Source organism: Polypterus senegalus, chromosome 2 (assembly GCF_016835505.1).
Source record: "Polypterus senegalus isolate Bchr_013 chromosome 2, ASM1683550v1, whole genome shotgun sequence".
Classification (NCBI taxonomy): domain Eukaryota; kingdom Metazoa; phylum Chordata; class Cladistia; order Polypteriformes; family Polypteridae; genus Polypterus; species Polypterus senegalus.
Window position 1 is genome coordinate 108,026,519 of NC_053155.1, and position 15,822 is coordinate 108,042,340.

Genomic DNA, 15,822 nt, shown 5'->3' on the forward strand with positions numbered 1-15,822 from the left:
CTCTGTCCTTTATGGAAAGCCACAGTTATTTTATAAGGTAACATAATTCAGTCTTGGGAAAGACACAGCTAAAATTGTTTAAGGGATTTTTTTTAGCTTAATTGCATCTTTTCAACTAAATGGGATTACCTTGCATACATTTTGCTTCTTTCTCAGTCTTGCCCATGTGGATTTTGCCTTGTGTTCTGCCTTGTCTTTAGTAAGCAGTTCCACAGCCTTCCATAACCTTGCTCATGTGAGGACACACTATCATTGGTAGTGATAACTCCAGAGATGACAAAAGATATATAAGTTTCTCCAGAACTGTCAAAATAGTGAGGGCATCTGACTATGCAGACTATAAAAGTAAATCTCAAAAGTAGATCTTTAAATTGCTAGGAAGAATGTTTCCAGCTGGTGCAATGTATATACTGTACATTGATTAATATTAAGGAAGGATCTTAAGTTTTAGGTGGAGGAGCTAACATCTTTCAGGTTTTGGTCACTGAGTAGCAAGCCACACCATGTTTGCAGAGGACAGGAGTGGATCAAGTTCCACAGCAAGGTAGGTGCTACAAAAGCGACTTTCCATTGACTCACACACAGGAACTGTCTTAAGGAAAACAAAGAAAGGGGAAGAGCTTTTTGCAAGAAGACTAACATGCTGGAGGTTTTCTCCACAACTAAATAGACCTGATGTCATTAGCAGCCCCAGGGGTATAATTCCTAGCTGCCCATTAATACCAATCTCCCTCCACCTTTGTTGAAGTGGAGACAAAAAGACAATATAGTGGTGAACTCCCTGTCAAGCAGCACTGCCTATTCTGAGCTACTGAACCACTTGTAATTTGTTTTGTAAAATTTAAAGAACCTAATAAGGTGACTTAAGCAAATAACGGATATAATTGACATATCAAATCTAAGTTAACCTGTACCTTACAATTGACTAAGTTGATAACCTTAATTTGTTTTAACAGTTGTGGAAAGCCAGCCCCCAGACACAGACAGATAGACACTAGAATGTCCAAAATACACACGTTTATTACTTTCTAAGCACCACAATGCCTTATCACCAACAGCTGTTTCTTGTCTCGCTTTCTCCTTCTCTGTCCTCCACTCCCCACCTCACAAGCTCTGTCTCCTTCCTCCCAACTCCGGCTCATCTACTGGAGGGAGGCGGCCCCTTTTATAATAACCCGGATGGGCTCCAGGCGCTCCATCCGACGACACTTCCTGGTGTGGCAGAAGTGTCAGATGAGCACCCGGAGTGCCCCTGGGATTTCTTCCGGCAGCACTTCCTGGTGTGGAGGAAGTGCTGCCACCTCAGGGTTCCATAACTGTCCGGGCGCCCCCTAGCGGTGGCCACATCCTCCCACAGGGATGAGCTTCCCAGCTTTGTTCCAGTGGCCCCCAAGCAGACCAGGGCGGCTGCCCTCTCGTGGCCCAGGGAAGGTATCGTCGCTCTCGTGGACCATTCAAGCGTCCCGGCTGGGTAGGGTCCCCAGCCGTCTGGGGCACAGTATGGTCAGAAACCTGTTGCTTCATGCTGTGCTCAACACCCAATAATTGGTCAAAGCCCCATTACAGTATTAAAGCTCATTGCAGGACAAACTAATGGAGCTCCTACTTATTACATACAAAGGGACTATTAACCAACCACTACTTCATATTCCTACACATTCTGTACTTTCAATTGTAATAAAACTATACATTTACATTAAGTATACATATTTCATCTAAAACATAACACTATGTACAATGAAATTTATAATATACACAATTACATACTTTGATGCAAATGGGTCTTAATGATTTTGAGACAGAAAGATAGAATGCAAAACTTGAAGATGATTACCTTTCTCTTAAGAACAGAGCCCAATAATTTCACCTGGCTATCACTAATATTGATTTTTCACCTTACCTTCAAATAAACATTATTCCCAAATCATCCCCCTTGGTTTGAGTTTACCTAGATCCACCCGTGCAACATGCTTAGGTGGAACAGCAGTGAAAACAACAGTCTTCAACGGAGGCATCATGCAGAAAACGAGGAAGACAAGAAAAAACAAACACCACTGAAGGAAAATGAAAGAGTAGGGTGTTATGTCACAAGTAATATGGGGTTGGGAGAAAGGTGAACAAAGTCATCATTCACAGCTGGATGGGAGAAAGGCTGTATTTTTAGTAGAGAAAAGCAACAGAACAAGAGTGAGTGTGCAAGCCCATCTGAAGAATATGCTGTAAAGTTGGCGTAGAGCAGGGCTGAGCAACTTCACTCCTGGGGGGTCACAGCAGCTGCACATTTTTGTTCCAATCCGGTTGCTTAATTGAAAAATAGTCCTTGTCAATAAAAGATGATCTTTAATTTCCTGCCGTGTTAGTGTTTTAACTAATTTTTCCTTTATATTAATATCCAAATGATTTGAAGTTTAAAATGGATGAGTAATTTTCAGATCAGGGCAAAAGTATAAAAACTATTTCAAAAGCTTTGAGGGTTCCCAGAGGCCCAGTGTCCTCAATAACTGTAACACATTTGCAAGCACCAGGACTCTTACTAGAGTTGGCTGTCTGGCTAAACTAAATATCCTGGCAAGAAAGTACTTTGGTCAAGGAGGTGACCAAAAACACAGTTGTTAGACTAACAGACTTTTAGAATCTGTCAGAAAGCCGGCCACCTCTGCAGAACTCCATCATTCTGGTGTTTGTGGTAGAGTAGCTAGACGGAAGCCACTCTTGAGTAAAAGCATACAGTGTGATGGCATTTAAGGGACTCTGAGAGCATTAGGAAAACAATCTGATGAAAAAAGGAATTGAAGTCTCTGAGCAGAACTCTAAGCACCATGTCTGACGAAGACCAAGCACTGCTCACCTGCCTAAAACATTCATATAGAGAAGCATGGTGGTGTCAGCATCATATTATGGGGGTGATTCTCAGTGACAGGAAGTGGTCAAAACGAAAAGATGACAAGACAATGCAGAAATGGCTCCAGGATAAGTCTCTGACTGTCCTTGAATGTCCCCGGTAAAGCCAATACTTAAACCCCATAGAACATTTGTGGAGAGGTCTGAAGATGACAATTTATAGACACTCCCCATCGCATCCATCAGAACTTGAGAGGATCTGTCAGCAAGAATCAGATAGACTGCCCCAATCCATGTGTGCAAAGCTTGATGAAACTTGCCCAAGCAGACTCAAGGATAAAGTACTTTACAAAGCACTGAATTAAGGATCTGAACATTTACTGTATATCAAAGATATCAGTTTTTGACCTTTAATAAATCTGTATACTTTACTGAAAACACATTTTGACATTACCATTATGAGTGTGGGCCAAAATGGCAAACTTATCCTTTTAAAATTAAATCTACAACACAATTAGACGTGCATAGAGTGAAAGGGTTTGATCACTTTCTTACTCCACTTTTTACGGGTGCTTCTACAAATTGTGCTAAATGAAGGAATCAAAAATTGAAAAGACCATTGAGACATATAACTCCTCTACAGGTATGGTGGGAACTGCCAATGGAGCATTTGGATGTGAGTGTTTTATAGTCCACTGGATGTCTGAATGTTTTACAGAGGGTTCTACATAAAATTTTTAGGGCTGGAGAGAACAGTTTAAAATATACAGTCACACATCACTCTAAAGCAGGTGAAGGATTCTAAAATGTTATCCCATATCTTCAATAAACAAAGACAAAAAGTTATTGGCTAAATATCTGGCAAGAAAACTTCAGCGGGTAATTCAGAAATTAATCAATTCAGACCAAACAGGATTTGTTTGGCTTTACCAAATGGCATATCAGCATCTCAACTTAGTCACATCATGGAGGTAAGTTCTGACATAATCCCAGCCAGCATGTCCACCATATAAGGTCATATACGTTAAGCGGTTTTAGAGAGGGCTCGATAAATACAGTCAAAGCAGTGTATTCCTTTCCTACAGTTATTATTCCCACTAATTCAAACAGCACTCATCTTTTCCAAACAACTAAAACTCTGAACTAAGCTCTAAACAAAAACTGAATCTCATATGTCACAAGTTATAACATATATTAAAGGCTGTAAGAGGATAACAGTAAAGTTGAAATAATTGTGAACTTGCCAGTTTCCAATTCTGTTTTAACGGGCACAAAGGTGAATTGGATCTGTAAATTACTAATAGAATTTAATGAAAAATTAAATAAGCACTATTGTTTTAATTGCATCTCTAAGACAGTGTAGACAAGGGATTCTCAAAAAATGTTTGAATAATTAAAGGCTAAGAATATTCATTCTTTTGTTACTGCATTCAGATGTGAAACTGGTTTCGCTTTTATTACATTTATTTCCACTTTTGGAGTCTTTTGAACTATCTCTCTCATACTTGTTAGTTCACCTAAACCAGACAAATAAACAGAACGCTGACCAGAGAGACACTTTGTCAAGAATGCTGGAAGCTTCCATTTTATCATAGTTAACTATGTAACCATAGGCTTGTTTATCTGTCAACTTGCCATCAGTGATTTTGATTTGCTTGGGAAGTGTAACAAGCTCAATAAATGCAAATGCCAATTTCTTGCAAAAATCTTTTATTACTATGACACTGCCATTACATTTTAACATATTTTACATTTTGTTTAAAAAACAGCAAGTACTTAAAATACAGTGGTATTACAATAAAGAAGTTAAATACAACACTTCACTTTTTCAAAGTATATCTTAACATTGATAGTCTAAGATCTAACGTAATTAATTACAAACAAATAATTACAGTACACCAGTGTACCATGAATGTAAATTGACGTGGGAGTAGATAAATAAAAAGTGCCATCTTTCTCAAATATGAATATTTTTACACATTATATTAAAGTTGGCAGTCTCAAGCATCAATTCGGTTACTTCAAGGCACAGACAGCCTTGTACAGTATTTCAATTCACTGCAAAGCATTCCACGACTTGTTTTTATTATTGTTTGGAAAAAGAAGTTAAAGAAGTTATTTTTTACCATCAATAAAGCAGATGTGATTTGTAATGATAGAAAATCTGAAATGAAAAAAAAAAACTTGGAATAAGCTGTTTTGTGGAACACCTTTGGCTCATTGCCAGCTAGAGACTGGGCTCCCCGAAAAAAAAAACAAAAAAACACAAAAATTGAAGTGCAGCCGGACATTGACAATAATATAATAAAAACAATTATAAAAGGATGTTTTATTCTGTTATTGATAAACTCTTTGGAATGTAAATCCACAGTTTGCTTATTATTTTAATCTTGTTATTATTAGTAAGGCACTGTTGCACATCTGCAGAAAATAACATTCAAAATACAGCGTACCACTGGAGTATTAAAAATTGCACTCACAACCACTTTTCAGACGCAAAGCAGACATAAATTTGCTTTATAAATACTGATAATTAACGTTGCATTACAATTTTTATCTGACTCTTAATTGAACACTTTTATGTACCGTAACTGCCATTTCTGATTCATGTTTTAAAATATAATAACAATAAATATAAGCAGCAAAAACTTTATCATTTCTAAATAAAAAGAACACATTGTTTATACATTTCTTTCACTTTTTGAGTCAACTAGCTACTGTACATCACAATGACATCAGGAAAAATAGAATTTATCTGTTTATTTATCTGTCCCAAGGAAGCAATGCAATTCTAGGCAGGTGTTTTGTCGACTGAAAGCTGCCACGAAATATTAACACTTTAAAGTGGATATGGAAACATGAACCTCCTGAACATGCAAAAAAATCAATGTGCTTTATAGATTAGATCGATAGTTCCGAATCTATTTCTGAAACGCGTGTTTCTTTACCATATATTGGATGTTGGATTAAGTGAGAAACAATCTCTTTGAAAAAAAACAAAACATTTAATTTCTAAAAAATGTCTCCCTCATTCTTTAACGTTAGTTGAGGTAGAAACAACTCAAAATCAAACATTTCCTGTACATTTTTTGCTCTCAGTCAGTATTTTTTTTTCCTCTTCTTATACCTTTAAAATAGCCATGAATGAATATTTAGAAAGTTAGATAGATGCCTTTTAATTGTACAAAAGAGAGAGAAAATTGTTGTGTAAATGTTTTTTTTACAGAAATATCAAGTTGATCCAGCGATTGTCAGGACAAAGTAACAGGTAATTAAACTGTAAAAGTACACACAGCTTTCCTTTTGAAAAAAAAAAAAAAGCACATGCCATGATTTTCTTGGAAATACGAAGGTAAAAAACCACAAAGGACTTGTGAGGAGCTTCTCTCTTCCTACCTACCCAGCACTCAGGTGCAGGATACCTTTAAAGATGCATTTCCTACAGTTTCATTGGGATAATATACAGAATGGTTTATGATGAACATGGGGAGAGGTTCAAACTGGATGTCATTCAAGTGAAGAGATGTTACAGTGGAAAGTGGAGCAAGTCTACTGTATGTTAGCAGACGTCTGTTGGTCATTCCACCATTAACACCATTAACAGAAGATTATACGAGGGAAAAACTACCAACTGACTACTCTTTGTAAGTAGCAATTATAATAAAAACAATTCTATGTAAAATTTATACTTTATAAAGCCTAATGAATTCTTTTTAAAAATATTGTTTTCCCTTAAAATAGTGTTCTTTCATTTTAAACCTTTAATTTCTCAAACACAGGATGTGATTGATGTGTTTTGTTACCAGATTTGGATTCAGCATCCTCAAGTCTATAAAAAATGTCTAAAATTTTTTGATGGGATTCAAAAAATGCGACTAGGCCGCTCAGTTTAAAACTAGTCTTAGTGATTGTATATTTTTTGGGCACAGCAAAACCATGAAGCAGAAGTGGCATAGTTAGCACCCTACTGAATTCAGATTTAGCTTGTTATTCATAACAGGACTTCTCTGAGGAAGGACCTCTTACTTTCTATGTACAATCTACAGTAGAGAATTCTTTGTTTCACGTGAAGTTTCAATTATAATTTCTCGTCTACAATGTACATATGCTACAGGCACAAGCACCTACAATGGAAAGATAATCCCACATAACGGCTGTACAGTTTTTTTGTAACCATGGATACCATGAAGAAATTGTGCCAGTCCCTCATAATTTAGAGGTAAATCACATAGTTTTCTGGAATAAGCCCAGTTTTGCCTTCATATGTTGCTTGCAGCCACCCAGGCTCTACTGAGGGGTACACTGTGTAAAGAGAATAGGAATAGTATCAGTTACGAAACAAGGCAGCAATAAAATCAAATTAATAGTCTTCACACGTGAAATAACAAGGTCTTTTATTTTGCATAGTTTTGCACTACTGTTTTATGTTTTTCTTTTTCAGTATAATTTTCCTGCTGCCTGATATGTTCTATGAAATTCTGTTTCTTTCACTTTTGATGTCTGCCGTCATTCCTTTAATAAAACCACTGTAACAATTTTTACTCATATAAAAAGACAGCCTGCTAAGATGGAATGGTAAAGGCTAAGTTATTATTTTTGGGGGGCCAGTCCAGGGTTTGTCATGCCTTGTGCCCTATGTTAGATAGCATAGGCTCCAGCAGACCCCCGCAACCCTGTTCAGGACTAAGCAGGTTAGAAAATGACTGACTGACTGACTGATCATTGGGCCACTCAATTTTAATAGTGGTTCTGTTTTTTTAAGCATCTCTAGTACATACTGGAATTAGTTATCTGTTTCATTGTGTATGTTATTATTCATAACACAATGACTACAGGTCAAAGAAGTGATAAACCTTGCTTTATATCATTGGTTTTTCACTAATAATTTGCAGGCCTGTTGAACAATTCTATTTAATCATAACAAAATTTACAATTCCATATGAAAAAAATAACTTACATTACAACTGTTGTATGAATTATGACTAATGGCCGAATTAACAAAACTGAAACTTATGTTGTTGTATCCAAACCAAATTCTCTCCAAACTGTTGTGTTAATGTTACAAATCATTTGCTTAAATGATTTCTGGTGAGCAGTTTGAAAATAAATGATTCATTGTAATGTATCTTATGAGACAGAATTTATTACAGAATTCTCTGTCTGTGAGTCACAATTTGCCCCCTTAGTCTATTCTTGGAGTATAATTAAGGACCACCTTGTATCCTCTGTTGTCAGCTGCTTTAGAAAATTAAAAACATTAGCACTAGTATCATTCTCCTTTTAAATGTAATAGTACTTTATTGCATTTTTCAGCATGTATTTACATTCGATTGCATCATGGTCTTGACCTACTTTTAGTTTTTGTCAGTACTCTACAGGGTTCTGGGGAACACAGGGTTCATGAGTCTGTCCTACTATGCCAATACATTTAAAAATGCCATTCTCCAACTGAGAATAAAAATAAGGAAATATACTTTTGAATGTAAAAATGGACCTTTGAAATACTGTTTAGGTAGACCAATATCCATCAGAAAAAAACTCATCTTGTTTACTGGATTTGAACATCGCTTTTCAAAAAATATTTAAGTGTCACTTACCATTAGAAAACACTGCCCCCTGGGGGAAGCTCAGTTCATGGCTGTGCTCTGCTTTACATGAATACATTGCTCTTGCTTGTCTAAATTAAAGAAAAAAAATAAAAATAAATATAAACATGTGTATCACAAACACAAGTTAAAACATAGTATACAGATAAACATTACAATGGAGAAACTGACTGTGCACTTATTTTTTCATGACAGGAACAGGATGGCAGAACAAACAGCCATCCTGTGGTGACCATAGGCTCCCATTCTAAAAGAAAGTTTGTTATCTTACTTCTCAATGAATAAAATGAGGTTAATTTTTTTTTCTCAGCCATCAATACAAGCGATTCTGTGTAAGAAACATATGACAAAATATAATTTTTGGATGGAGCATTGCTTTAGATATTGTCAGGAGTCATAACAGACACATAAACCATTCTTCCTAAATCGCTTGCAATGGTAAAGCACCATTTTTGCAAAATAAACAAAGAAACAGAATGAAAAATATGTGTATGAATTCATAATCTGCTTCAACCAAATGTAGAAAAATGGATGGAAAATGAGATAAATAAACTTACTGAAAAAGTTTAGAGTACTACAACAAAACTACTGTCAACTGACGACAATAAAGAAACATTTTCAGTTAAGAGAGACCCTTTAAGGTCAAGCATAGTGCAGTCTACGATTTGGCAGACAACCTATAAAGGACTTGTGCATGTAGGTCAGCAGATGTAATGCACTAAGGGATTTTTGGCATTACTGCACCTAAAGTACAAACCCAAAAATGAATGGCCATAACTGTGCTTATGTAATAAAGGAGCTGCAAATGTCTAAAGAACAGTGAGTACAACACTCCAAATTATTAAAGTATCATATGAATAAATACTACACTAATATCAACTAAATAAAACACAAACAAATTAGGTGTTTTAGGGATTTCGCCTCAAAAAAACTGGATTTTACAGTACATAACAAGACATTTTACGACGTACTGCCCTGGAATCCATTTTCTTTCGTGCACCAATCTGTCAGCTTTTTCTTTTTTGCCAAGTTAACACAGTTTTCCTTTTGGAAACATTTTCCTGCCCTTTTTTGGAACCATTTAGTCTCTTGCACCTAAACAATCTCTCAAAACAAGTTTTACAGTATCTATATGTAGCAACATACACGCACACACACACACTCACACACTAGATATCAATCTCTCAAACAGTTTCTGTTTACCACTCGGCACAAAAAAACATTACATTTTGTACACAAGGCTGGGGTTTTTATGCTACAATTCACTCACTATCTCCTGTATTCTGATGCAGTTGCCCTACGGAAGTGTAGTTTGTTATTCATTTATTTATTTATTTTGTATTGTTTTTTTTTTGCAGTTCACATTTGCAATGAGGTAAGTACATATATACATTTTCATACGAACTTCATCCTGTGCCTCTCCTGGCAGCCCTTGGCACAATGCAGAAACAGTCCTGAAAAGAACCCCAGAGCTAGTCACACTCACACACACACACACAGCCCTAAACCATTCACACATTGGCTGTTGTAGAGTGTCAAATCAACCTAAACAGCACATGTCTTGCATGCTTGAGGAAAAATAGCAAAATCAAAAACAGTGCTGGAAGTTGGAACAAATCACAAGTGGTTGTTTTTTATTTTTTATGTCAATACACTAGTATTTGAGCAAAAAAGCAGAAGTTGGAAGGTATAATAGAAGAGCAGACCCCCATGAAATTATAAGCAGCATGACAAATGGACATTTGATCAAAGATTGTCAGGGGGCTCCCATGTGAGATTTCAAGTGGCACGGGTACGGCATAACAGTACTCACAGGGATGCTAAGAAATGTCGCCAGTTCACAAAGTTGAAATTGGAAGAGCACTGTTCAGACAAATAACACAGAGAGAGTATGCAGCAGACCGAGTCCAGGTATGACAGTTGAAACCATGACACAGTTGTGAGTTTATTGCAATGTACTTTGAAACATGGCAGTGTCCCACAAGTGGGGCTTCTCGGGATTAAAAGGTTAAGACCATACATTGCTAGTAAGTGAAGTGCTGCAATAAACAACCTCCTAATTTGTGTCAATGGTAGAGCTGTCCCTGAATTTAAGTCTAAGTTATAGAAGAGGTTACATCACTGAAAGGCAGTAGAAGATCCATTTAAAAGGGTATGCAATAGTCTTGCTAAGACTGGGGTTACTAAGCAAGTATTGTTCTGTGGTGTATTACTATTTTCTTTTGATGTCACATTTTCTTTGTCCATTTCAATCCACTCTGAAGATATTCTGAAAAAGCATGTGCTTATTTTTCTGTTAATGTGAAAGATTCTATGAAAGAAGCCTGTCAAGCAGAACTACCTCTGTTGAATAGTTCTCTAGACGTTCAGCTTGCGCCCACAACCATTTGTCCTTTTAGTTTTCTAAGAAGGACATAATTCATAAGCACATTCGGGTGTTAAGAAAACTATTGAATCAATTCAGTGTTATTTCTGGTGGCAAAATGTAAGTAAAGATGCATCTTAATGTAAAGGTTTTGCTCCTGTGTAGTCAAATAGAAAACAAAGATGAAATTTTCCTTTATTGGCTACAAAACTGTTTGTTCATTTCTTCAGTTAGGTTTAGGAAACTGGAAGCTAAACAAGCTCATATTTTAGATTCCTTTGAAATGTCAGTAGCCATCAAATCTTTCATAACAAGATAGCTAAACTGTTGGAGAACTTAAACTATTACATATCAAAATGCCAAGGTGAAAAGGAAATAAATCTATCCTGACTAGAAAATGCAGACCAGAATCTTAAAAGAAGGAGTGACAGAGTCAGAACCGGAATAACAGAACCAAATACTAAGATTTCTCTCTCCTTTTATGTTAATTAATATCATTCTGTTTTACTAAATAAATATGTTTCATTCTTCTCCCTTCTAAACACTGAATTTGCTATAAACCCTTTACAATTATTTAGTTCTCTTGTACCTACAGTAAATCATTAGGGCTTCATTGGGCTGTAAACACCTGATTTTCTAAACATTTCCATATACTATGATTTCCAATAGTTTGTAAACACATGATTTCTATTGTTCTTATACTGCTGAAGGTTCCCTTTACACTTCAACCAATACATTTTCCTTTCTTTCTTATTTTCTCTTCACTAAACTGTATATTATTAATTTTCTTCACTTTTTTCACCCTGAATGAAATGTTTACCAAAGAGCATCATCTTTCTTTGTATTCAAATAGAAAAGTGCCTGAGACACCAAGCAAATAGTTCCAGAGCACATATCAGAACAATGGCCCATCTTTTTAATCTCTCTGTTATGCTGGTCGTAAACATAACTTTACACTCTAGCTTTAATGCTCTTTGATATTCTAACACAGTTCATTTTGTCTTAAAAAGACATTACCTTCTGTCACAGATGTCATTAATACCTTTACTAAGTTTGTGTTGAGGTTATATGATTTTATTTTAGAGATAATTAGCTGTGTTACCCAGCTTTGCCCTGGAAATTTCATAAAACAGTAGGCATCATTTATAGTGCCATTAGTTAATCGGGTCTATCAGTAATACTATGCAACTAAATGCTTTTCTGTTCTAGACAGGTGGAAGGAACACAGGGTGAATCCCAAGAAGTGTTGGGATGTTAGCCGGGTCAGGCATTTTAAATGTAAGTTCTCAAACAAGAGAGGCACACAACAATGCAAACTAGATCAAACATCAATAGCTTTCTTGGCTTCTTAAAATAGGTTACCCTCAGGAGCTAGTCTGTCATTTGGAGTTCCGTGCTTTGGCAGCCCAGGTCCAAAGGAGATGCCAACATTCGGGGTGTGTCGGGTTTATATAGTTCTCTGACTGGATGGGAAATACAGTAGTTAGTTGAAACCAGGTGACACTGTTAGCAACAGTGTCCCCTCTTGCCCTGGCGGGGTATCACATACCTTAGGTAAGCCCAGAAGGTACTCCTCTGGCATATATGCGTGATACTGTATATAATATTCCTTACTTTAATTACAAATGGCTAAATAATATTATTGGCAGGCAGAGTGGCATGGTAGTTAAGACTTTGGAATTCTTTTTCTTTTTGTTTTAATTTTATTTGAAGAAAATAACATTGCATACGATCAAATCGAACTTAACAAAAAAGAATTCAGCCCCAAAAACAAAGAAAGAAAGGAGAACCAACAGCAAGAGCAAATCTTTAAAAACAACAAAGAAGAGAGAATGTCCTTTTCCCCAATATAAATGCTTATTCTAAAATGTTATTAATTAGATCTTGCCATATTTTAATAAAGTTTTGAACATATCCTCTAAGTGAGAATTAGATTTTTTTTTCTAATATCAAATAGTATAGAACATTACTTGCCCACTGCCTGAAAACAGGTGGTTTGAGATTCTTCCAGTTAAGCAAGATAAGTCTTTGTGCTAGTATTGCGGTATAAGCAATTACAATCAATTTGTCCTTCTCCACTTTAAGCCCATCAGAGAGTACACCAAACACAGCTGTTTAATGGATTACAAGTGATTGTGACACCAAGGCTGTCTGATAGAGATTCAAACATTTTTGTCCAGAATGATGTTAATTTTGTGCGCTTCAAAACATGTGGCCCAGTGAGACTGGACATAGATTGCAACACTCACAGGTCTGATCTTGCCTGGATAAATTAAGGACAATTTTAAATGAGATAAATGTGATTGATAAAAGAGTATTAGTTGAATGATTAAATGCTTTGCATATGGAGCTAGAGTGTATTCTATGCATGGTGACCTTTCACTCCTTTTCTGAGATATTAAGTGAAGGATCCTTTCCCCACTGTACCCTGGGATCTCTGAAAGGAAGGGACTTTAATATGTTTTTATATATTAGTGAGACGCTCTCTCAGTCTTCAAGACTGGTCAACATTTCTTCTGGAATAGGAATGGGTGGGAGGTGTGAAAAATTGGGTAGGATTTGAAACTACTGGAAAAATCGTGTTGATGGGAAATTATATATAAATCGTAATTGTTCATAAGATGCAAAGACACTATCCGTATACAATTTTCTAAGTGATTTAATCCTGGACAATTTCCAAACATTAAATACTGGGTGGGTATGAGAGGGTAGAAAAAGGTAATCGTCATACAGAGGTACAACACATAAAAGCTCTGCTGCCTTGAAGTGCTTCCTGCATTGGTTCTATATTCTGGGCAATTGAATTACACTTGGATTGTTGGTATATTGACGATACTTTGTATTTACTAGGGCACAATGCAAGGCATATAAAGAAGTACAGCAAGACTGTATTTCTATTGCAGACCAGGGGCCTCATGTATAAATGGTGCGTACGCACAGAAATGTTTTTGTAAGAACTTTTCCACGTTCAAATTGCGATGTATAAAACCTACACTTGGTGTAAAGCCACGCACTTTTCCACGGTACCTCATACCTTGTCGTACACAAGTTCTCCGCTCGGTTTTGCAGACTGGCGGCACCCAGCGTCAAAGCAGTGCTACTGTTCCTGTGTGGTTACACCTTATTTTCCTGACGCGGCTTTATAAATACACTGAAACTAACCGCATATTGTTTATTAGTGTAATGCATCTGATTGTAATTAACTTGTAACAATATAACGGTCCAGGGAACAGCCATAGTATTCCAAATACCATAACTGCTTTAGCGTTGTTACTCTCACTGCACCTTCTTCTTTCAGCTGCTCACGTTAGGAGTTGCCACAGCAGATCATCTTTTTCCATATTACTCTCACTGCATGTGACAATGTGGGATCTGGCTCCACGCTCCCATTGCTGTTTGGGAACCCTTGAACCCAACACCGTCGATAATGAAACCGATTGAGCTAGTCAGTGAAGGCAAATAAACAATTGAACAAGGGGTGGTGCAAAAAGTGAATAGTGCTTTTATTTAAAACTGTCCATCAAAACAAAACAGTGTTCATAAATAGTGCAGTAGTTTCAAAATTCAATAAATAAATAATCCAATAAAAGGTGGAGGTTAAAACCAATAGAAAAACATAATCCTTAAAAACCAGAGGTTAAAATCTTCTTTAGGAAGCAGTTCTTAAAACAACAAGTCCAGTGCTTTTCTGGTAGCGTCTCAACTGCTTATCCCGTTTGGGCTTAGCAGCAGGCAAGACGTTCTCTGCAGCTGCTCTCCTCTTACACACACGCGAGACTGGAGACCTCCCGATCCCTGGTTTCGGTCTGGCACTCATCCCGGTCCCCGAGACTTAGTTTCCACCAATGGCCAGGACGCACACATTGGGGACTCCACCACCAAGCCTCCCGACTTCCGCTGCCTTTCCGCGGCCTTCTGCGGCTCGTCGCTTTCACCTGGTCACTCCCGCTACATGGTCGCTCAGCGGGAGCAACATCAACTCAAACGCCTGGGTGTCGGCCTAACACCCAGCTTCCTCACAGCTGCCCTCGAGCGCTCGATTGCGCGCTCACCACACGCACACACTGCGTGTCTGTCTCTCCTGAACCGCCTGCTTCCTCACTCCCTGTAACCTCCATCCTCTTTTCCTTTCTTTCCTGATCTCGATCTTTTTTTCATCCTCAGATCTTTCCCTCTCTCAGCCGCCTCGCGCATTTTTAAAATGACGCGGGCCACAGCAGCTGCAGCATTAGCCACGGGACAATCACGAATGTGGGCAGTTCCTCATCTGCGCACTAGGTGAGAAATGCCCACACCCTACGGATCGTCCCGCGGCCCACTATGGCCCAATGTCCCCTCGCTAAGCCGCGATCATTAATTTAAAACGAATGGCTTTTGCTCAACGAGCTGTGGACCCATAACACCACACTGCACCACTCGGAGTATTTATATCACTGTATCTGAGTGTGAATCACAGCAGCAGCTGATCAGAAAGAGAATTATCGGTATACAGCTTCAAGCACACGCTACCTCAGCCACGGCAAAACGTTTCAAAGCCATTCCTGTACGGACCTCGCTGTTCAGAAACAGTTTTATCCCAAGAACTTTAAACGCACTTAATTAATTGCTCCTTGTAGAACTGTTTGTACTTATAAGTACAATCACCCCACTGTAAACTTGAACTACAGTTATAATAATGCACAACCTGAGCCACTTTATAAAGCGCGTATTTACATATGATGAAGATATCATTTTTAAGATGAAATGCAGCAAAATATGTTTATTATATTACACAGATAAAACTTTAACTTCATTTAAATAATCTATATTCTTCACTGGGACTGTCGTGAAGGATAGAATAATTAAACATGTACTACGAAGATATTTCAATGTTCAATGTTATTTTTGATCTATTTTGGTAATTTCGTTGATTAACTCTGTTGTCTTCTTGGTCTACAATTTATTTTTATGGGAAAGATATGAAATAATCTGTCTTCTTAAAAAAGCCTTCAGAGTTTTCCAGTATATTCC

General features: G+C 37.2%; 1 protein-coding gene across 2 annotated transcripts in view; it reads right to left on the reverse strand.

Annotated features, from left to right (window-relative positions):
* Nucleotides 1-4,604: 4,604 nt before the first annotated feature.
* The window catches only part of arhgap42a (Rho GTPase activating protein 42a), a 415,782-nt gene continuing 404,564 nt past the window's right edge, over nucleotides 4,605-15,822 (reverse strand). For both annotated transcript variants that reach the window (XM_039744345.1, XM_039744346.1), the window contains 2 exons: nucleotides 8,439-8,518; nucleotides 4,605-7,143 (listed from right to left, as the gene is read on the reverse strand). In XM_039744345.1, coding sequence (XP_039600279.1) covers nucleotides 7,055-7,143; nucleotides 8,439-8,518 — 169 coding nt within the window. In that variant the 3' untranslated portion in view covers nucleotides 4,605-7,054. The remainder of the gene's footprint in view (nucleotides 7,144-8,438; nucleotides 8,519-15,822) is intronic.